The sequence below is a fragment of the Cupressus sempervirens genome, chromosome 10 (assembly GCF_028749045.1).
Source record: "Cupressus sempervirens isolate cs-2001-9-10 chromosome 10, ASM2874904v1, whole genome shotgun sequence".
Classification (NCBI taxonomy): domain Eukaryota; kingdom Viridiplantae; phylum Streptophyta; class Pinopsida; order Cupressales; family Cupressaceae; genus Cupressus; species Cupressus sempervirens.
The window spans coordinates 372,605,357-372,630,500 of record NC_143127.1 but is presented as its reverse complement, the minus strand read 5'-3'; the positions used below and the strand labels follow the sequence as shown (position 1 = coordinate 372,630,500).

The 25,144-nt window shown below is 32.1% G+C and overlaps 1 protein-coding gene and 1 pseudogene across 1 annotated transcript; both read left to right on the top strand.

The window, feature by feature from the left end:
- The first annotated feature begins 7,382 nt into the window (after nt 1-7,382).
- LOC149534225 (UDP-glycosyltransferase 85A2-like) lies at nt 7,383-8,869 on the top strand (annotated as a pseudogene).
- A 1,730-nt stretch (nt 8,870-10,599) lies between these two features.
- On the top strand, nt 10,600-12,109 carry LOC149534224 (UDP-glycosyltransferase 85A1-like). Its single transcript, XM_089805023.1, has 2 exons — nt 10,600-11,086; nt 11,193-12,109. Exons 1-2 carry the CDS (start codon nt 10,600-10,602, stop codon nt 12,107-12,109), a joined length of 1,404 nt encoding a protein of 467 aa, XP_089661149.1.
- Nucleotides 12,110-25,144: the final 13,035 nt, after the last annotated feature.

Sequence of the window (25,144 nt, the reverse complement as noted above, 5' to 3'; positions counted from 1 at the left end):
CTTGTGATTGCATGTTACAAATTGGATATGTTGATGATGTGAGATTCACTTGGTATATCTTTGGAGATATGGATATAATCAATTCATATTTTAGATTGGTCTCATGATAATATGATTATCAGTTTTTGGTTTGGATATATATATGACGACTTGTTGGGTCTACAAGTTGTGTAGTGTTGTAAGTGGTCTATAGTTATAAATTCTATTTATGGCTTGGTTATGGGTTGTCTTCACCCATTGATATTTAATTACTTAAGTTACAGCATTTGGGGTCAAATTGTGATGACAATTTGCAATAGTGGTGTAATTTGTGGGTGATTTTCATGTTTCTTTTTTTAGGCAATTGTCCCTGACATCATTACAATACCGATGTTGGTGTTATAATTGTGACATCGACATGATTATAAACTAAAAGAATAAAAATCATGTGACATCATTCCCCATTTTTTTTGATCGACTGTGGAGTTACACATGAGAGAGGTGGTGTTAGATTGTGGTGACTGATCAGGAAAGTACTGTACACACTTCATAAATTCTTTGAGGCAAAATTTTGTTTTGGGCCCTATTTAATTGAGATTTTGGGCCGACATGTAATTATTAATTATAACCCTAAAGTGGTTAAAATACTTGTATAAAAGGGCTTAGGGTTAGGGATTGTTTCATAAGGTGTGATGTGAAATTGGTTCTTACAGTGGTATTGAGCTATAAGGGATTACAGATTGTAATCAAGTTGTAATCATTAGAACATAAAAATATTGGACTTGCTGTTTGGTGGACGTAGCCAAGGGATTGGGTGAACCACGTTAAATCTTGGTGCCTTGTGTTCTTTTCTGTGTGGTCTATTATTGGTTATATTTGCATGTAATTATTATTTCTGTCTATGGTTTAATCATAATAGGTGGAGATCTCCAAATGAGGGTGGAGAGCTCTAAACGTTGTCACGCTCTTGGGATTAGTGCTTTTTCTTGGTGTGTCCCCGTGATATTGTTGGCAAGCCCTTGCAACTCTACAATTTTCTTCAAGGGGAGAAGAGGTATGTAAACATTCTTTTCTTTTCCTTCTAAAAGAGTTAAGCTTTGGTCTATTAAAAGCAATGCCCAGTAGCATATTTTCTTCTAGTATAAACCTTGAAGTTGAAGTGGAAACACTATAATATGTAGTTTTCACAAAGCAAGATATCAAAATCTATGGGCACACAAGAAGAGAGAGTAAAATTGAAAAGAAAAGAAAACATTATATCATAGCAATAAGAACTTAATTTTTAATTAGTCATTATTAAACCAAGTGAATCTATAGCTACCATAAGTGCTTGACTGTCTTCATTTACATCATCTAGTAATACTCTTCTAGGTAATCGTTGTTGTTTATGACCATGTCCATTAGGGTTATGTTTAAAATTTTGATTGATTGGAAATCTCATCTTCTAGTTAACCACTCTAAGAATATTTTTTCATTTGAATTATGTATGGGAGGATCTACTAGTTTTTCAATATTTTTCCAAACCTGGCAGAAAGTGCCACTTACATCTAAAAATGAAAATTATACTTTGGTTTCTCAAAGGTAATTTTTTGTGTTTAGATTAGTTATGAACCATCTATATAAGATTGAATAGCTTCCTTTGGTCTAAATAAATATGAAGTCTTAATTCAAACTCCTCCTTTGCATTCTTGTTATGTGTCATATAAATGATATTATTATTTAGTTACATCTTGAACTGAGTTTTGTAAGGTACCAGAATTCTTCCATCGGAAGGATGAGCACTAGTCATCAAGTAGTAACTAATTGAATAGACAATATAGCTATCATGCATGAGAACACAAGTTCTCTTTAAATATTTTAAAATTATGTTGGAAGTAGTAGGAATATGAATCATCCAAATAGAACTCAACAAGGACTTAGCATGGTGCTAAGCACTTGGAACTATGATGAATTTGTAGAGTAGGTTGTTTTAAATATAGAATTTAATGGCTTCAAGAATGGAAGCACTTTGAACTTGTAATAACATAATAATAGATATGGGGATAACTTCACTATAGTAATGCTAAATGTACATGCATGGATATATTGTTCAGTACACATTGAATGCATAAATTCAATTTAATACCTTAATGTCCTTAGCTTGACAATGTGATTTGTCAATTATTATCCCTATGAAATCCTTTTTTGATTTTATTCTAGTAATAAATATGTACCTAAACATAACTTTCTTTGCATATCTTCTCTTCCATGAGAAGAGAAAAACTTGATTGCTTGTTAGCTTAGATGGATCTACAAAATTTAGGAGGATTATCAAATGTGCAAAATGGCAGGCACATATTTATGAAGTCACTCTCTTTTTCAAATAGATTCTACTACCTCCTATATGCCATCTTTTTTCTAAGATCACTACTATTGACAAGAGTAACTTATCTTACTTCTTGGAGTCCATGTCTATGTCTCATATAACATCCTTTAGGTCGAAGTAGTTGTTAGGGTTCCCAACTTGAAAGACAAAACTCAATTGGATTTTTTTTTTTCAACAATAGCAATTGAGAAAATGCACCAATAAGAATTTTTTTTTTTTTACATTTAGAATGATGTTCCTTAACAAAGATATCATGCACAAATTTAGTAGAAAAAAGTCTTCAATGATTATATGGAGATGATTTTCACATATTCCTACAGAAGTTTAAAACTTTATACAATCAATTTTGATCTAAAAATTAGGAGACATACCCTATGTGTGACATGAACATTCTTCAGTTGTTCTTTATTTATTCCATTTACTAAATGTTCTCTCTCCTAAATTGGAGTCTCTTCCAATATTATGTGCAATTACCCAAAAATGAAATGTATGTTTAACACAACATTGAGTTTGTTCATCATGCTGGATGATTTTCAAGTTCCATGCGGTACTCAATAGAAACAAGAAGCACCATTTTGTTCAATGTATGACATCCAAGTAAATGAAACCCAAAAAAACAAACCATCAATCACACCATCAAATGATCCTCCTATAAATCTTTACCTATAGATGGGTCACATTGTAGAGTTTCTTTCATCATTAATAAATGTATAAGATGCTTTGAAATCAATGCTAGAGAAAGAATGGAGGAGGAATTGCACTTTTTCTTGGGAATGTTCTTCTGCCATAGAAAAGGGATAGAAAAAAAGTTTTTATGTTTCTATTTAGGTTTTTACCATTGAAGGATATTGTAGTAGAAACAACTCTCTTTTCTAGACATAGACATAAGAGTCTAAGACAATTCTTTATCTTGCTTTTGTCTTTATAGAAGATAAAGTATGGATTTACAAAATGAAAAGTACCATTAGAAGAGTCCATAATTCTTAGAAGAAAAATAGAGGATAGGATCCATAATTCTTACAAAAAAAAATCGGATACCAAGGTAATATGGCAGCAAGTATACATTTATGTTACAAAAATAGGCACAAAAAAATGTTTAGCATGTCTGATATACAAAGAAATATACAGATCTAATTATAACAATGATTGGAACCATGATTGCAATGAAATGACATAAAAATTCAATTCAAGGGTCCAGATTATGGTTGGTATCTCTGGGCTATAGTATGCCAAAATGAGATGGTTAAGTGGTCTTGAATTTAAATAATATCATATAGACTACTTTAATTAATTAATTAAATTATTGAGTAAAATGTAATAACATAATAAATGGTAAATCATGTTGGTCTATTTAAACCTTCTAGATACTTCATGGACCCCTTTATAAGGAGGGGCCTAATATTCTAGGGAGCCATCGTAGAGTTATATTTTCTTGTGTATTTATGATTCTCATTAAAATTGAGTCTGTGTGCCATTTCAGATATGGAAGTTCCTCCCTAGTCTAACATTTGAAATTTTGATGGGAGCGTCTCCCCACCCTATCTATTGTCTATGCATATTTATAACATTTGTGAAGTCCATCCCTTGACATTGGATTGAGTTGAAAATAGGTATTCTCCTTTTGCACCCATGGTCTCACTGATGTCATTTCAGATCCATCAAAAGTAGAATGACTCATCATACTAATCTTTCACTTAATGTCAGTATTCTAGTAGCCATGGTTCTCGGTGTTAGAATATTTCATTCACAATTTTGCATATTCTTTGAAGGATATTTCTCCGTCAAGATTATCATTCCTCTAGTCTTGTCTCAACTTATCTTGCATCTCCAAGAAGGTGGGTTCTCACTCTCTACATTAATCACTTAATCGGAGAAACATAAGCATCAATGGATGCATATGTGAGTACATTGTGTTTTTCCTTCCATTGATGGAGTTATCAAAATGGTAGAACTAATAGGGAACCTAATCAGTTTATAATAAGTTGTGACATATATGGCCTGTTAAAGGGTTTGATTAAAGATCCTAATTTGTAATGAAGTATTGCTAGGATGGAATTGTGGAATGAAAAATAAGCCATCCACATGCAAATTAATACCAGGTGAATTAGATACTAGTGGGCTTAAGATAAATTAGGTTTATGAATTAAGTCCATGAAACATAATTAGATTCATCCTACATATTGAAAAGATGGACCTCTTCTATCCCAACACATTGATTGGGTGCCCATTAAACGTGTTTATGTTGATCTCCCCTAACCAACCAATACAATGTATATATGTATATATTGCAAGGATAACATAGAATATGAATAATTTAATGTTTGAATGATATATGATAATTTGAAGGTTGTTATAGATTTTTATTATTTAAAAATATTTTATTTTTAATTACATTATGTAAATTTTGAGATTGATGCACTTGTAAATTTTAAAGTACATTCTTGCATCAAGTCCTACAAACTCATACTATTAATTTCTACCAAAGAATTTCAATTTTCTATGTAAGAATTTTGTTTAAAGTCATCACATAAATGTAATTATAATGGTTGAACATTATTAGAAACATTTCATACATATCTCTTTTGTGTAGTTTTTTTTTTTCTGTCTAGTGGTGTCTTGTTTTTTGTGTTCTATTTATACTGTTAGTTTGTTAGGTTCGGTTATTAGTTGGTGTTGGTGTCTTGTTTTGGGAGTAGTGGTTTCTCTCATAATTATTTGTTTTGGAACTTTAATGACTTATTGTTGTAAAAAAAATTAGAGTTTAGTTACTATAAAAAACATGTTTTAACACTTAATCTAAAACATTTCATATATGTCACTAACATTCACAAGTTAAATATCAATTACATTATATACACTAATAGCAAATAATATTTATTTTATTATTTTGTCTGAGTTATCATTGAGGGTCATCCTTAAAAATCATAGTCTAAGGGAGAAATTAAGCTTGGAAAAATAAGTCCACTTGATTATTTAACACTTTTTGTTTAGGAATAAAGTCTTAGTGTGTGATATTTAAGCGGTCCAATCATTAAAGATTAAATTCTAACAAGAAAATTGATAATTATTTACACTATTATTACATTTCTATTTGGTGATCGTCAATACTATTTAGCTTTTCTACGCATACGTTAAGTGAATATCTTTGGTCACAAGATTTTGATGCTAATCTAACTTTTTATGATTTTATCTCTGAAATCTCTATTACAACATTTAATTACGTCACTATACTTCATTGTGTTCAAATAATTCTTTACAAACAGAACCCTATTTCAAATTTTGGTTAATGTTGAGTGAAATGTTTTATAAGAAAATCATGATATTCAGAGTAAACTGTTGGAATAAGTCACTAGTTTGTTGCACCAAATCTGCTATTCTGTTTAACAGTTGACTGTTGCTCCCTATTCTCTAGCCATTAGTTTTGTAGGATTGTAGTTAACTCCACCACATGTATGCACAATTGAATTTGTCTCCAAACACATGGCAAGGTTGTTAAGTGAAGTGTTAGTGCTGTCACATTAGATGATCCACATGTAAGCTCTAAATAGCTGGAAGTCCTCTATTTATAGAGGTTATGTAATTGGTTGTTTGTGTGCAGCCAGATCAATGAAATAATTTTGTTATCTGCTATCACCATGTTTCTTTATAGTTTTAATTTTCAATATGGTATCAGAGCCTAGCTTAGCCAGGTTCAGCTGGAGATTCATTTAGAAGTTCAGCTAGAAATATTGCTAGAGGGTTTTGTTGAAGGAAAATATATTGCTGGAAATGGTGTGTTTGCAATTTTGGGCTGTGATTTTTTAAGAAGCTGTTGTTTTAATTGAGGTTGTACCTGACACCTCAAAAGTTTTTACTATATTGATGAATCATGTATTTGAAAAATATTCCTAGAGAACTAGCGAGCACAGCGGCTGGGTACCAATGTGACTCGGTAGATGGATTATTTTTCATATGGACTCAATATTAGTATGCTAGAGAAAAATTTAGAGTTGGTTTACCTATCATTGGATCAATGGTTTTGTGAAGTTTGAAGGGTTTGTGGTAATCCAAAACCACTTGTTTAAGTAAATCTATTGAACGGTTTGTGGTAAGCCAAAACCACTTATTTAGGTGAAAAGCCTAAAAGTCTTGAAGGGTTTGTGGTAAACCAAAACCACTTGTTTGGGTGAAAGATCCTAAAGCATTTTTTTTCGAAGAGTTTGTGGTGAGCTAAAACCACTTAACAAGAAAAATGAATTTTTTCATAGTGATAGTGATAGGGGAAACTAAAAATTTCTATGTTGTAAATGGGTACCTCAAAAGGCTTAATGCCGAGACCTATCATGTTTAAATTTCTTATTGTAATTTCTCCCATGGAAAGAGTCTTTAGTGGTAGAAATTAAGGGAGGATGTTGGAATAAGTCACTACTTTGTTGCACCAAATCTGCTATTCTGTTTAACAGTTGACTGCTGCTCCCTATTCTCTAGCCATCAGTTTTGTAGGACTGTAGTTAACTCCACCACATGTATGCACAATTGAATTTGTCTCCAAACACATGACAAGGTTGTTAAGTGAAGTGTTAGTGCTGTCACATTAGATGATCCACATGTAAGCTCTAAACAGCTGGAAGTCCTCTATTTATAGAAGTTATGTAATTGGTTGTTTGTGTGCAGCCAGATCAATGAAATAATTTTGTTATCTGCTGTCACCATGTTTCTTTATAATTTTAATTTTCAATATAAACAAGTTAACTAGAGTTGAGTAGGATTGAAATTAAAAACTAATATGCAGCTGAATTCGGTTGGGGCACTGCAGCTGGGGCGAAATATTTAAACATTATTTCGAACAGTGCGTTATGGCGGATTTGATAATGCGTAAGGAAGAGTCAAAAAGTGACATAAATACAATCTCTATATATTAAGAGACAAAAGTTTCACTCGTTACAATGAAGATTTCCTATCATCATCCACAGGAAAACCAGTATAGTTATCCTTTATATTTTGGCTTCTTGGCTGACAGGAATATTATTACATCGACTGTGTTTCTCTCGGCTACGCGATGGCTCCTCACGCGCTTCTCATTCCTTTCCCTGCGCAGGGTCATATTAATCCCATGATGCAGCTCGCCTGGAAGCTCGTCTCAAATGGATTCCTCGTCACTTTTTTTAACTCTGATAGTAATCATAACCGCATAGTCAAAGATAACACTCCAAATTCCTTCTCTAGTGATGGCATCCGAATGATATCCGTTCCCTTTGAATTCCCGGTTATTGTCAAAGATGTTGAAGATATAATGGAAGCAGTGGAAAAGGGAATGGGGTCTCCTGTAATTGATAAACTCATTCAGGAAGTAAACGGCAGGGAAGAAGAGAACAAACTCACCTGTATAATTGCAGACGTCTGGATGTGCTTTGGCTTGCAGCCGGTAGCCACGCTCCACAAACTTCCCCTCGCCGCTTTCAATACTGCTCTTGTTTCGCTCCTTGCACTTAGCTACTTTGCTGCCAATCTGGTCTCGCTTGGCGTCCTTTCTTCTGATGGTAACATATAATCATCATGCACTAGTTTCAATCTATTTCAGTTTTTATTTATGATATTGAAAACCTAAACGTTTTCCAATGTTTGTGGATTTTGTATTGAAGGATCTCCGAAGGAAGATAAAACAATACAATATTATCTTCCCTGCATGCCTCCACTGCCATCTGCAGATCTCCCGTGGTTGTGCGGAGGCGAGTACCTGTTTAGAAGGGGGATTCGCAAGGCAGAGGAAGTCAAGCAGATCAAATGGGTCCTCTTCAATTCTTTCTCAGAGATCGAATCTCCAGTAGTCGAGACGTTGTCCAAAGAAATGAGAGTGTACCCAATCGGACCTCTAATCGCTCCTGAGTTTCTCCATATAAGCAGGTCAACCACGAAGGTCCTCCCGAGCTTATGCAAACAGGAGACGGAATGCTTACAGTGGTTAGATGAACAGCGTGCCCTCTCTGTGATCTACATATCTTTTGGAAGTACTACATTTCTGAGCGAGAAGCAAGTGGAAGAACTTGCTCTGGCATTGGAGGCCACCGGGAGACCATTTCTGTGGGTTGTGCGGTCCAATCTTATAAAAGGAAGCGAAACTGTTTTACCTGCAGGTTTCATGGAGCGAGTGGGGGATAGGGGCTGTGTATGGACGTGTTATCTCATCCTTCGATTGCTTGTTTTGTGACTCACTGTGGATGGAACTCTGTGCAGGAAAGCATCGCTATGGGCGTGCCAATGCTTTGTTGGCCTTATTTTGCAGACCAGTTTCTCAACCGCACGTATGTTGTGGATGTGTGGAAATTGGGTCTAACTTTGAATGCGAATAGCCAAGGGATTATAGAGAAAGGGGAATTTGTGAAATGTGTAGAGATTTTGATGGAATCGGAACAAGGTCTGGAGATAAAAGAGGAAGCGAGAAAATTGAAAGGAGTTGCAAGGGATGCAATCAAGGAGAGGGGATCGTCTTGGAATAGTTTTAATGTATTTGTCACAGCCATGAAGCGACAACCGAATAGTGAATGAATGACTTGCTTTCTGGAGCGATTGTTTTGTTTCATTTCGTTCGCTGTCTAGCAGAAAGGTATATGCTTTATTCCCACGTAGGTAATGTCATCCATGCTGTTAATAAAACACTACTTTCTTGTTCCAGATCGAAACAATGTTGTCATAAAGGCTATTTTGATAAAAATAGACCATAACCATATTTTCATTTGGATAGTCAAAGGTGTTAATGCAATGCATCGTCATCGCGATCCATGTTGAAACTGTATTAATTAAATAAAAATAGTAGCTATGCATTTTGTACTGTTACTGGATTGAGTTTTTCATATGGGTATTGATGATATTAAATAGTTCTTTACCATATTACAATATAATTCCTTTAAAGATAAGATAGAGAGAAATTTGAAGTCTCAATTTTATTTAAAATAATTATTTTTATTTTAAATTAATAATAATCATAAATTAAAAATTCTATGAATGTATCAAATTTATATAAAATAAAATAATATATAAATATATCAAAGAAATGATAAATTAAAAGTAATAAATATTAATTTAAATAGATAAATTAAATAAATTTATAGGTGCTTTTTAAAAAATAAGAAAATAATGTTAAATGTATTAGTTTTTTTAATCAAATACTATATGTAGAACTCTCTAGAAATATGTTTGGAATTTGTATAATAATTATACATTTTTATGTTTTAAATTTCTAATAAGTTTTTTATTTTTATTTCTACAAATCTATGTGTAGACTTTTGAAACTAAACTGATATGTAGATTTCATCCTATATCTATATAATGCATTGAAGAAAAATGAACTATCAACGTTTAATCCTAATTTCTTTTGGTCCAACACTCATCCACAAAGGAAGTTAAGGTCCTAAGAAGCTTGTGGCATAAATGAAGAAATAGGGCTAGGAGAAATTAAAGGGTAAGTCATTATAGCCAACATGTATGTTGTAAAATTAGGACATGTAATAACTAGATGGCTAAAATGAAATATCAAAGTCATTCATTGTAGCACTTGTATACCTATAGGCCACTTCATTTTTCATCATCAAGTCATTTAATAAGTCTGTGAAATTTTTATCTATTTTCATAATCACAATCAATTACACAAAGATGTTATGAAAATTGAGTCCCCACAAAGACTCAAATTTGAATAAGATAAAATAAACTATATAAGATTATTGCTTTCATTCAAGATCAAGAAATTTCTAAATTAAATACAATGAAATATTTGTGATATGTCTCCACAACTTATTTACCATATTTCATAAATCCAATCAAAAACCATAAAATAAAGAAAATATTTATTAATTATACAAGAAACTGAATTAAAAAACTATAATATATTTAATAAATGTATAATCATATTAAAATGTTTTTAACATAAAATATAATTATAATACGAGTAAGGAGACAATCCCATATCACGTAGAAATCTTGAATAGACTTCTTTAATTTTAAATATAAATAATCTAATATATATTTTTATATCCTAGCGGAAACGGATTGTGCTGCTTACGCCCAGCCATTGGCGTAATGCGATAGTCACCATGCGCGATATGATAGAGCCAAAAAATAGTAGATGAATACAATCGCTATACGATATCCTCTAAGCGGCCACTACTGTTTTCAGGCGAGGGTTCCAACATAAAACAATTTTTTAACCATTATATTTCATGGCGTGTTCACTTAACAATTATACTACATCTGTGTTGCCCTGGAGAGGGGTATAGTCAGCCATGGTTTCTCACGCTCTTCTCATTCCTTTCCCTGCACCGGGCCACATTAACCCCATGATGCAACTCGCCTGGAAGCTTGTCTCCCATGGATTCCTCGTCACTTTCCTCAACTCCCACATCAACCATAACCGTATACTCAAAGCGAACGCTCTACATTCTCTGCATGGTAACATCCGAATGAAATCAGTTCCCTTTGAATTCCCTGCAGCTATGGATACTCCACAAGGTCTCGAAAACGGTATGGAGGAGTTGGAAAAGTGTATGGGGCCTTCTGTAGTTAATAAACTCCTTCAGGAAATCAACGCCAGCAAAGAAATTAGCAAGGTCACCTGTATAATTGCAGACGTCTATATGTGCTTTGGCTTACAGCCCGTAGCCGCGCTCCACAAAGCTTCCCTCGCTTTTTTGCACACTGGTCACGTCTCGCTCTTCGCCATTCTCTACATCACTGCCAATCGGGTCTCACTTGGCATCTTTCCCCCCGATGGTAAAATATAGTCATACTCTGTCATTCGATTTTAGTTAATTTTATTATTTTCATGATGCAAGGGACGTTTAAAAACTCATTTTATCTTGGTGGCTTGTGTGTGAAGGAATTCCTAAGGAAGATGAAACAATTGAATATCTTCCCTCCATTCCCCCACTGCGATCTAAAGATCTTCCGCTGTACTGGGTATGCGAATACATGTTTCGGAAAGGGATTCGCATGGCAGAGGAGATCAAGCACAGCAAATGGGTCCTCTTCAATTCTTTCTTAGAGATCGAAGCTCCAGTGGTCGAAACGTTGTCCAAAGAAGTGGGAGTGTATCCAATCGGACCTCTAATTCCTCCTGATCAGTTTCTCCATTGCGGGACGAGCACGAAGGTTCTCCCAAGCTTCTGGAAACAGGAGATGGAATGCTTGAAATGGCTAGATAAACAGAGTTCCCAGTCTGTGATCTACATATCTTTTGGAAGCTCTACATTTCTGAGCCAAAAGCAAGTGGAAGAGGTTGCTCTGGGATTAGAGGCCACCGGGAGACCGTTTCTGTGGGTTATGCGTTCCAATGTAATAAGAGGAGGCGAAGCTACTTTACCTGAAGGTTTCATGGATCGAGTGAGAGATAGGGGTTGCATAGTTTCGTGGGCTCCACAGATAGAGGTGTTATCCCACCCTTCCATAACATGTTTTGTGACTCACTGCGGATGGAACTCTGTTCAGGAAAGTATCACTATGGGCGTGCCCATGCTTTGTTGGCCGTATATTGCGGACCAATTTCTTAACTGCACGTATGTCGTGGATATCTGGAAATTGGGTTTGCCATTAAACGGGAAGAGCCAAGGAACTCTAGAGAAGGGAGAATTTGTGAAAGGTGTAGAAATTTTGCTGGAGTCTAAACAAGGCGTGGAGATCAGAGAGGAAGCGAGCAAATTGAAGAGAATTGCAAGGGATGCAATCAAGGACGGGGGTTCCTCGTGGAATAACTTTAATCTATTTGTGAATGCCATGAAGTCGCAACAGAATGAATGACTTGCTTTTCGGGTCGCTTGTTTTGTGTCATTGTTAGTTATCCGGCAGAAAATAGGAGTCCTCTTATCCTCTGATCAGGCTGTTCCTTTTATCTTCAGTCATGTAATCTGAATCTACGTGCTTACCAAACATTCTCGTTGTTCAGCAATGTGTTTTAAAGTCAAACAATAGACTTTAGGTTGTAATCATGTTTTTACAGGATGCAATATGCGTTCATCATAATCAATGTTGTAACTGTTATTTTATTATGGAAGTGTCTTGGTAATGTTGTCGGGCTAAGTTTCCGATAAAGGTTGGTGGTAATATAATTAAAAATGGGTGTTAATATAATATAATTTTTTTTTGCATAATATAATGGCAAGTTGTTATTATTATTTTTCAATTCAATTAGATTTCAAGTCAATTTAGTCCATAGGAACAAATCAATATTTTAATATTGAGTGATGTAAATGAACTAATTATATATAAAATTATTCTACTTATAAAATAAATTAAAATTAATAATGATAACTGTTAAATAAAATGTATCAATTAAATACATTTAAATATAGATTTGAAAGATAAAGAAGTAATATTAAAGATTATAGGATTTTTTTTTTCTAATAGAAAATTTTATGAGTTAATAAGAACATGTATCATAATTTGTAAATTTAATTTCTAATTTTGTAAATCTCAATTATATAATTTTTACACTAAAATGTAGACTTAACATATATCTATAGGATAAATTCAAGAGTTTTAGACTATTGGAATTCATTTCTAATTTATTTTATGAATTATTTCTAAAAACTTGCATACAAACAAATAAATTTAGCTATGAGAAATGAAAAAATAGAAACATTATAAATTATTTTATCTTAAATAATTAATAAATAAGTATGATAAAGAGATAAAAATATAAAAGTGCCACTTAGTGGCATCTTTATAGTTTAGAAATTATTTATAATATAATTTTAGCTTTATAGATTAGAATGATATAACACTACTTGCAATTACAATTATTAGTTTAAAATATCATTGTACTAAGTTAATGAATTGAGTATATTCAAAATATTACAACATATACGGAAAGCAACATTAGTTACATACTATGATGAGTATATGATCCATTAGCCATAAAAACAAATATGACACCCATATAAAGAGGGAAGCCTTATGATCCATTTTTGTGTTTGACTCTGATATTACATTACACTCTTACATAAAACATCATATCAACAATAAATTTACATAAAAAACATTCTAAAGCTAATACTAAAAATTCAGTTAGTAGTAGCTAGCTACCCAATTAATCTAACCAATGGATCTTTACACAATTTGAGATCATGTCATTGATTTTAAAGATAGTATATGGATCTCCCACTTCTTCAACAGTGGGAATGAGATTAGCTATTGGAGGAAAAACTACAATAGGAAGGAGATCAACCTATGGAGGAATATTTTCTTATCCTCTTGTCTTTATTTACTTTCTACCTTTCTCTTATCTACTTAATTAGCTCTATTAATGTGATATCGAAGTCCTCCATCTCCTCCTCTAGTATAGCAGTAGTATATCCATAGGCCACTTTTTTCAGCATCAAGCCACTACCTTTGTTTAATAGGTTCAAGAAATGTTCATCTATTCTAACAATCATAGCCACCTAAACAAGAATGTTATGAAAAATGAGTCTCAAGAGAGATAGATTCTCCTACTATTTTAAATATCATTGTTACCAAATTTAGTGATATCATTAAATATAAATAGATAAAAGAAATTAAATAAGATTATTAATTTTATTCAATATAAAAAAATTCTAGATAAAATACAATGGACCTCCAAAACATAATTGTCACATCTCATAAAATCGAGTAACAATCCATAAAATAAAGAAAACGTATATTAATTTTACAAATAAATAGAATATGAAAAAAATTAAATTTTAACACATTAAATCTATAATACATTTGATAGATGTATAGTAGTATTAAAATACTTTTAGCATAAAACATAATAAAAATATGTGTAAGTTGAGGTAGAAATCTTGAAAGGACTTTTTAAATTTTAAATATAAATAATCTAATATATATTTTTAAACCATAGCAAAAACAAATTGTGTTGCATAGGCCCAGCCATTGGCATAATGCAATAGTCACTATGTGTGATATGGCAGAGCTCAAATCCTAGGTGAATACAATTGCTATACAATATCCTCTAAGCAAAAACTAAATGTTTTTAGCCAAGGGACCACATTATATTTCAAGGCATGTTTACCAAGAATTATACTACCTCTCTATTTCTCCGAAGAGGCGTATAGTTAGCCATGGTTCCTCATGCTCTTCTCATTCCTTTTCCTACACTAGGCAACATTAATCCCATGATGCAACTTGCTTGGAAGCTAGTCTCTGATGGATTCCTCATCACTTTAACATGTAGATTTTGAAACATATTTTCATCAAAGTTGATGTTATAATTCTTATTTTACTATAGAAGAGTCTTTGGTATTGTTGTTGGGTCGGTCAATAATATCATTTAAAAATAAATTAATTAAAATCAAGTGCTATTATGTAATGGTGAATTATTGTTGTTTTCTTTCAATTCAATTAGATTTTTAAGTCATTTTAATTGATTAAGTTTGATTATAATTATTTAGTAAAATGCATAACTTAACTAAATTTAATTGTCCTATTTTAAAGATGGATTTCAAAAATTAAAAAAAGATATTAAAGATTAGAATTTTTTTAAAGGGTAAATTTTATGATTTATTAGTAACAAGTATCATAACCCTTCCTAGTCCCTCCCATATTTTTGACATCCTTAAGGCTAATGCTTCCTTGGCTAGAAGCGGTGGTGAGGACATCAACTCCTCCATGAAGGACACACCTAATGCAGGGGAAAAAGAGAGAGGAAAGAATAACCATGAATGGAGTCATTGCAAGGCTTGGCTTGATAGGCTAATGAAGGATTTGATAGATAATCATACTAGCATCTGCCAAAGATTTGAAACCTTGGCTACCACCCTTTACTATCTACGGGTGAACAAGGATTGAAGGACCTAGGCAAGGAGAGTGAGACTTCCTAGTCCATATACAACTTCCTAGTGGAGGACTGGATGAAAAGGAGGGTGTGACTGGATGAAGAGGAGGCAGTCTAAGCATGTGAAAATCTAGAGTGTTGTATGTAAATTTCATTTACTATTATACAAAAGCTTGCTCGGGTTTTGGGTGGTGGGTTTTTTTCCTGGAAGGGTTTCCTACGTTAAATCTATGTTTTCTCTATGTCTTGTGTCCGATATGTTTTTGGATAGTTTATTAATCTACACATCTCTGTAATTTTGTTTATGCTTATTTCCCTATCATTTGTCATTTGGTAAGCGTTTCCACACCGTTGCTTTCCTAACATAAATTGCGTACTTTCCTGTGGATGATAGGAAATTGATTTAATTGTAATGAATAATTTTTTTGTCTCTTTAGATGGTATTTATCAAAATTTTTGTCTCTAGCTGATGTGTGGTTACATCTACAATTAACACACTATGTGCAGTAATGTTTAAAAATAATCTACACCTGCTGAAGCACCACAATGAGTTCACCTAGGGCCCATTTGTCAATGGGAATACAAGTAGAATAGGCATATGTAAATTCTTAAAATTTTGAATTTTTTATTTGGATGAACCAAATTGGAATTAGAATACGAAGTAAAATAGGAATACGTATTCCAATTTTGGCCCAAAATGGGGTTTTGCAATTCCACCCAAATAGGTGTTATTGGAATACATATTCCTATTCCACTTTTATTTATTTTAGAAAACATAAATTTTGGGGTCCGCAAATTCCCCATCAAATATTGGCTGAACCAAATAGAGAACAGGAATATGTAGCCCCATTTTCTATTCCAAAATAAGTATTCCAAAATAGCTATTCCTATTCCCGCAGCCAAATAGGCCCCTATAATATTATGCTTTTAAAAACATTATCTTTTGAAAGTTGGTATTATCGAAGGGCATTGCCACTTGACTCTATGATGTTGTGATAAAATAATTACAAGATGTTTCATGTATTAACATTTTCTATGTATAGGTATGGCAATAAGGAATATCTGACCAATAAAGACAACACCGAGAAGAGAAAATTCCATAGTTCAGCTAGAATGTTAGTTGTGATATAACATCATAGCTGAAAAGAGTACAAATAGTTTTAATTTAAACTTTTTCATGTGCCTATTGACTGGAGATTCAATTTAATATTTATTCATTTTTAACTTAAAATATATTTTATCTATTTTTAGTAGTAAATGATTGTTTTATTTGAAAGGGTTTGTGGGTATAATTTTATTTCTAAGTAGGAAATATTTTTCACATGATATTTCTATCCAAATTCAACATGTAAATTTTTAGTCAAATAATTATATATTCTTGTTTATAAATTTAAAATAATCAAAATTAGAAATTTATAGATATGATCATTTTTTATTAATATAAGAGGTGAAATTATATATATAACTAGTAGCATCGGGAGCGGAAAGTCCTCACAAGAAAATCATAATTTGGCTTTGTATACATATATAAATTTTATTTTTATAGGATTGCGCATAGAACCAAACTTAATGTTTTAGATTAAATTAGATTTTTTAAATATGGGTTAAGGTTCCATATGATATAATTTTCAATTTTGGTTAGGGATACTATTCAAATTAATTAATTATTTAGTATTTGAACTTAAGGTTATTGAACAATTTTTTTAATGGATATTATTTCATGTTATAATTACCTCATATCTCTCCTCCTCCTCCTTTTCTCTTATGAGTGTGAGAGGGCTTTTTAGTTATTGAAATAGAAGCTCACCTTCACTCCTATTCTTGTGATTCTTGATCCCAACAAACATTTCATCATGATCACCGATGTTTTAGGTGATGGTTTAGGTAGAATGTTGATGCAAGAAGGTAGAGTTGTAGCATATGAGTCCTATAAGATAAAGCAACATGAGGTTAACTATGCACCTCATGATCTTGAGTTGGTTGCCATTGTTCATGCGTTGTAGATATGGAGGCATTATCTTATTGGTAAACATTTTGAGCCGAAAATGGATCACATCGGTTTGAGATACATCTTTATTCAACCAAATTTGAATACCAGATAGAGGAGTTGGCTCGAATTCCTCAGTGATTTTGGTATTGAGTACATTAAGGGTAAAGAGAATAGGGTAATTGATGCTCTTAGTCAGAGAAGGCATATCTTTGCTATATCTATGACTAGAACACGACTGAGAGAGAAAGTTGTAGAAAACCTCACTGGTGATGACCATTACGAGATGCTTAAAAAAACATTGCACACTGATCCATCCAATCACCATTTTGACAGATATAGTTTTGACATAAAAGGTCTTATGAGATATTGAGAACGTATGTATATTCCCAACCGTACAGGGTAGAGGAAAATTTTGATTGAGGAAATGCATAGCACTCCTTATTCGGGTCACCCAAGAGTGATTAAGATGGTTGCTAATATGAGCCCACTTTACTTTTGGCTAGGGCTAAAGCATGACATGAACGCTTTTTTTGCCCAGTGTTTAGAATGCTAGCGAGTTAAGGCTGAGCATATTCATTTAGTAGGATTGTTGTATCCTCATGACATACTAGAGTACAAATGGCAAGTGATTTCTATGGGTTTTATACATGGTTTACCTATGACTAGGTAGAGGCATGATGTTATATTAGTCATAGTCAATAAGTTGACCAAGGTAGCACATTTTATACCTAAAAGTTTGAAGGATGGATCTTTGGCATTGGCCAAGAAGTTTGTGCAAGAGGTATTCAGGTCACATGGTGTACCTAAGACTATTATTTCTGATAGGGACACACGAATGACATCAAGGTTCTATACAACCTTGAATGCTTCTTTGAGGACACAGTTAAATTTTAGTATTGCTTATCATCTATGGACTGATGGACAAACAGAGAGGGTAAATCAAGTTGTTGAGGATTTACTTCGTATGTATTGCATGGATCATTAGTATAAATGGGAGGAATACCTTCCTTTGGTTGAGTTCACATATAATAATTCTTATCATGCATCTCTTGGAATGGCTCCTTTTGAGGCACTTTTATGGGCATAAGTATAGCACACCTATTAGTTGTGATAAAGTGGAGGATCAAATTGTGATTGGTCTAGAGATGCTCAAGGAAATGGAAGAACAAATGGTTATGATTTGTTCTTGCCTGAAGGAAGCTATAAACAGGCAAAAGAGCTATGTAGATAGGAAATGTAGTTTTGGATAGTTTTAGTTTGGGAACAACGTTTTCCTACATGTGCATCTGTATAAGAGTTCAATCTCTTTTGGCAAGTCTTCTAAGCTTGCACCAAGATATGTTGGATCATTTGATGTTTTGGAGTCATAAATCTTGTGGCTTATCAACTTACTCTACCACTAGCTCTGGCCCATATCCATAATGTTTTTCATGTTTCGTTGTTGAGGCCATATCATCCTAATGCATCTCATATTCTTGATTGGCGTGCCTTCTAGGTTCAAGATCTGAGGGTCATACAGGTGTTACCTACCCACCTCATGGATGAGCACACTATCCGAGTCCATGACATAGGCATCTTGTAATGTAAGGTCCAATGAGACCAATTCTCTACTGACAGTGCTACATGGGAGGATGCTAATGATATGCATCAGTCCATTTCATATCTCTTTACTTAGATTAGTACCTTTATATTGCTATTGTAGTTTCTTTTATGTTATGTTGATCATTGGATATTGATGAACATCGGGTCAACGTTTCTTCCTAGTGTGGAGGGATGTCACAACTCATTATTTTGACATGTTTTTATTAGGACTTAGTATGTTGTTTGATTTTTTGTCTAAGACTGTGTTTGACTATGTATGACTTAACTTGAGTCAGATACTTTATAGACTCCAACTAGACCTTTACCATCAATGCTATTAGATGGGAAATTTAACTTCTTCTTTTTTAATGATAAGTCATTATATGTTGATCTTATGAGATCTTGACATGATGGTTAAATTTATTGGATGTATTTACATGTTTATGTCTAATGATGAATGATGAATGTTTAAAATCTATAATTAAGATGTTATTTAATGATACATCAACATTACTGATGCACTGGGTGATGTCAAATTGTGAGTGTGCAAGAATTGAAGGTGGAAGAGCAGTTCAGGTAGAGGAGTTTAGCTCCTTGGCAAGGTTGGCCCAGAATTTTTATGGTGTAAGCACACACACACACACACATAGATATTTTTATTCATATCAAATCTATTGTCTTTTATTTTCAAAGCTAGTTCAATTTTGAAATAAGAAAAAAAAACTGTGGATTGTTTATTTACAAATTTCGTAGATTTGTCTATTGTTTTTTTTTTAATATTATAATTTAGATTTTAAAATAAATGTTATGTTTTTTATTTATTTTAAAAACTAGTAACTAATATGCTCAAATTTGTTAGTTAAAAATTTATTGTTAATAAATAGAACAAGAGTGAATTTTTCATCCACATTATTAAGTTCAGTTACTCTCCAAGATCAGTGGGAAATAGAATTAAAAATATTTAAGTTTAACTTAATGGTCATTATGATTTGGGGAGCAAAAGAAAATGAAATTTTTTTTTGGGGGGCACTAGATTGAGGAAAGATGGTGATTTATAGAAGAGGGGGGGAAGCCAAATGGAAGAAGGGTGTGCGGATTTGGATAAAAATCTAATAAGTTTTCTTAGATAAGGAAGGACAGGGTTGTTGAAAAGGGGGAGCTGAAGGAGGCACATTTTTGGTAGGAGGAAAAGAACAAGAAAAAAAAGGGAGAAAAAATTCTTTGGGAAGTTGTTGGATACATATTGGAAGAGAAGTGTTTTTTTTTTTCAGAAATCTTGGAGACACATTTTGATTTGTTTCAAAAATCTTGGAGACACATTTCAATTTGTTTCAGGTTCCTCTTTCTATTTTTTTTTCACATCTTAATACATATATATCTTGGCTATGTTTTGTTTTTATTCTATGAAAATTTATGCTGTTAGGAAATCAATATGCTATTGTGATCATGTGAATTTCTTTTTCTTTTTTGTATGCTACTATGAAGTCATTGAATCGATCAAATGTTTGTATACAGGGAAACTAGTAAAAAAAGTCAAAAATGTCCCTTTAATAGCAACTATGATCAATGTCATAGGAGTTTTAATGAGAGCCAAATAGTGAAATCATTAACTTGCTATAGTTTTTTGTTTGACTATCCAATAGTTTAGGAATATTATATAGCTGAGATTGTTTTTCTTTTAAGAACTATATCAATTCTATTGACTTGGAATGATTATATGATAAAGGATTAGCTAGTAGAAGTCCTTAAAAGTAGACCATCTAGTAGGGGCAGATGTAATGATAAATATTGAAACCATTTTTCTTTATTTATAAAAGGCATTGTCAATCTTTTCGTTAGGTATGAATGTTTTTGTAATATTCATCGATGTCTACTGTAAAAATCTTTGAGGAATGAAAACTTTGCTTGTTTTCCAATAGAGATAATTGGCTGAATTTTTCAAATGGAATGCCTGTACATTAAAAGGGATTCAATTTTTCTCATGTGTTATTAACACAAAGGTTTTGATTTCACCAAACAATTTAGAAACTTACTTCATATGTAAATCATTGTTTTTAGTTCAATGAAGATGGTTGTATATTATTCTTTTATGTAACATTACTTAAAATTGTATCAACATTTTTAGACAAGTTGGGTCACTGGTGAGATACGAAATAAATTTGTTGATAAAATCTTCTTTTCAGATGGAAAACATAAATCTGAAAGAAATAATAGATAAGTAAATAAATGTAGTGAGATTTATTTCTCTTCATACTTGACTCTGTGTTCTTAAAGAAGAGGTGTTGAATGTGGGTTGAAAGAGTAGGGTAGTTTAGAAGTAAATATTGTGTATTATTCTCCTCATTACGCTACCTACCAATCTTTTACACTAAACTGGTTCATGATGTTTGGCCAAGCTTGGTAAAATATCAATGCATATGATTGAAAATGCAAGGTTAAAATTTGTTTTTCCCTCTTCCATATCCTTGTGAAAGTATCTACTAGACATAGGTGTAAGTAAATTAAATCACTTGGCTGCACCAGATCTTTCCAATCCAATTATGTTGAGATGCTAGCCTTCTCATGCTAGGGTCGAGTAGTTCTTCTTAATAGGAGAACCTTGGGGAGCTAACCACTCCATGGTTGGGCGGTAAAAGCACCTGGACCACTCTTCTATCTCATGATAGCAGATGGACAACATTCATATGGCTAGGAGATAGGACTACAAGTGGATGGGCTCACAGGTTTGATGGCATATTATTTTATGTTATTGTACGTTTATCTCATATGATATACTCATGACTCTTATGTTCGACGTGCAGGTTGAGATACTAATGATAGATGTTTGAAGAGTAGACTTTATCTTTTTGTTAGTTTATGATATCGACATGTGATCGACAATGTAATATCGTATGTAGAGAAATTTTTTGGTGTTTATGTAATGAAGACTTGTGATATTTGTTCAACTCAACTAAAAGTCATTATGTATAATTTTTGAACTTCTATTTGAAAATTGGAAAAAAAATATTATGCCTATGAAGTCGACATTTGAATTTTCAACTTTATGTTTTGCATTTTTTGGTTGTTATGCTTATGTGGCAATGCTTCTAGTTTTTTAGTTCTTAAGATCAAGTTTGACAAAAGCTCCAAAATTTATTTAGTTTGATAGAGTTAAGTATAATTTAGAGATTAACTTCTTTTAAACCCAATCAAAATTTCTATACACAAATATTATTCCCTAGAATGATTTCTAGGGAAGAATGATTTATGCACAACAAAATTAGAATTTTCTTCAGCATTGCCTAATAAATTGAGTCTTTTGTTGAGAATTTGGGAAGAAGGTTGAAATTTAGCAAGGTACAAATTTTTATGAGAATTTGTATAGAAATTGACATTATTTTTTCTAGAATGTGGATAAAGGTTCCAAGGTTGAGGATCCACAGTTGATGAAGCAGAGTTCATGCTCTCCACAAACATGTTAACTTCTAAAATTTAACAAATATCCATTTTAGTAGATTGCTAACTAATCACTTTTTTTTTTCTTGTGAATCCCATTTTAGGTCAATCGGAGTTCTTTGCAGCATCTCATGGAGAAATGGGGAAGGATGTGACAGGCGGCTCTGAAAAATAGTCACACTATAGAGATCTAGTAGATGAGAGTTTCAGATATGGTGCAATTCATGGCAATGGGCGGGCTTCTATCAATAAATCTTTGTTTTAGTAGGAAGACCAATCACATTTATGGACCAACTCCTCAAGGTACACTAACACCATACCACCTTCATTAATGGTTCAACTGAATTAGTTGCGCAATCTCCTCTTTTTGAAAATTATTCTAATTAAAAAATAATGATAATTGTTAAATAAAATGTATCAATTAAATAAATTTAAATATATTATTTTAAATATAGATTTGAAAGATGAAGTGACATTAAAGATTATAGGATTTTATTTTAATTTTTCATTTTGAATAGAGAATTTTATGAGTTAATAAGAACATGTATCATAATTTGTAAATTTAATTTCTATTTTTTACAAATCTCAATTATATATTTTAATACTAAAATGTAGACTTAACATATATCTATAGGATAAATTAAAGATATTTAGACTATTCAGATTCATTTCTAATTCATTTTATTAATTGCTTCTAAAATCTTGTCCTACAAACAACGAAATTTAGCTATGAGAAATGGAAAAATAGAAACATTATAAATGATTTTATTTTAAATAATTAATAAATAAGTATAATAAAGAGATATAAATATAAATATATGAAAAATATAGTAATAAAATTTAAGCCACATTATGAATTAAATCTTAGGAAAGACAAAGCTGAAAAAGGGTAATGCTTTAAAAAACTATAACCAAAAGAATCTAAACTATAAGGAAAACGTAGGAATATCAAGTTTACTATATTCTAACATACACTAAGTCATATTTGGTAAAATATTAATTCATATAGAATTTTTGTTTGAAAGCAAGGCTATATAGAACCAACAATTGTAAAGAAAGATAAGGGAAATCATTTTTGTCCTAACCAAGTGTCTTCAAAAGTGTGAGACAACTAACATTTGAATTCTTTGGTACCGTGAATAATTGCATATAAGGATATTCTTATTTATTGTTTTCAAAAAAACAGTTGTATAGAAGTGAACATAATAAAAAACAAAATCAATCAATCTATCTTGACATAATAACAGAAATTATGTTCCACTCGTTATGTTATTTAATTCTATTTTTTTTTGGTGGGATTGTTAATTGTAGGTCACATACCATCAATAGAACAAATTGATTAATATGAGATATGAGGTAATATTATTATTTTCTTAAGGTCAACCAATACCTCTCTAATATTTCAATTTTTTACTTATAAAAAATCTATTACAAATATTTAATTTGTAAAGAATGCCTTATATTTTAATAGTTATCATGTTTGACATTAGAGTTTTAATTGGTAAAATTAAAAATTTATTTCCTTAGGAAATTATTTAGTGGTGGTTGAAATGAAACCGTAGTGGTGTCACAGTTATTTCAAATGTACCTATACATCTAAAACTCTAAAATACTATTTAAAAATAATAATTATAACTATCTACTTTTAAATTCAAGTATAATATTTATAAAACCCCATTAAAAAACAAATTTTATAATTCAATTATAAATTTTACCCTATGCTCCTCCCTGCTCTCAGTTTCTTCCCAAACGACTCTTCGTCACCGTTTCCACTCCTGGATGAGGACTCATTGATTATTCCACTACGAATTTGGCGAAAATTGGGGCCAATAGAGAGGACTATAGGCGATTCTCGCTTCCCCTTTCAAAGCAAACAATCTTGTTTGTGTTTGGCGAGTGAATGCACAACTTCTCATCTTTGAGTTCAGTGATCCCTTCATTCGTTTTGCTTTCAGAAGGGATTAATGAGCTCTTTGGTAGAGATTCGTTGAGTGAATCGGAAGAACTCTCTTCATCATTGTCTACACAAATGCATGAACTTCTGAAATCTGAAATCAGAGTTGATCAACAAATGCATGGTTACCTTCTATGGGTTTGAACTATGAATTAGACTTGATCAACATCATACACACGTGATATGATTCATTCTCAGACATGAAATCAGTTGTCTCATGTCAGTATTACTTGGCTTGAGGATAAAATTAAAGTCAAGATGGATAGGACAGGAAGAAGAAGAAAATGAAGGCTCTTGTATATATATATAAAATTCATTTACATCGCTCAATATTAAAATATTTTGATTTGTTCCTCTGGATTAAAATGACTTAAAAATCTAATTAAATTGAAAAAAAAGAAAGAACTCAGCAAAACTTTTTAAATTATATTACCATCCATCTTTACTGGAAACTTATCTCGTTACCCAACAACAGTTAAAACATTAAGTATGCATCCTGTACAAACATGATTACAACCTAGAGTCCATTGTTTAACAAACATTATTTGATTTTAAAACACATTGCTGAACAACGAAAATGTTTGGTAAGCACGTAGATCTAGATTACATAACTAAAGATAGAAGGGACAACTTGATCAGAGGAGAAGAGGTTTCCTATTTTCTGCCAGATAACAAACAATGACACCAGGCTTGGAATTTGGTGGTCCTATTGACCATTTTGGCATTTTTGAACTGTATACGATGGACTAAAAAATTGTAAGATCGTATGAATTGATAGGCTAAAATTGGAATTTGGTGGTCCTATTGACCATTTTTGCATTTTTGAATTGTATACGATGGACTAAAAAATTGTAAGATTGTATGAATTGATAGGCTAAATTTTTAAAGAACCGTCAATATGACAAGCAAATTTTTTATTAAACCGTCAATATTTCTTATAGGCAATCTAGTATTTTATTTAATATAAATAAATGTGATTTCATAATATGTATAATATATATGTATTATAAATATATAATATATAATATTTATATGTTTCTATTTTTTTCTTTCTTATTTCTA

Bases quoted from the DNA above. Each gene is read 5' to 3' on its own strand.
- LOC149534224 (XM_089805023.1), top strand. From the start codon at position 10,600: ATGGTTTCTCACGCTCTTCTCATTCCTTTCCCTGCACCGGGCCACATT. The intron at 11,087-11,192 runs GTAAAATATAGT...TTGTGTGTGAAG, and splicing joins TGGCATCTTTCCCCCCGATG to GAATTCCTAAGGAAGATGAA.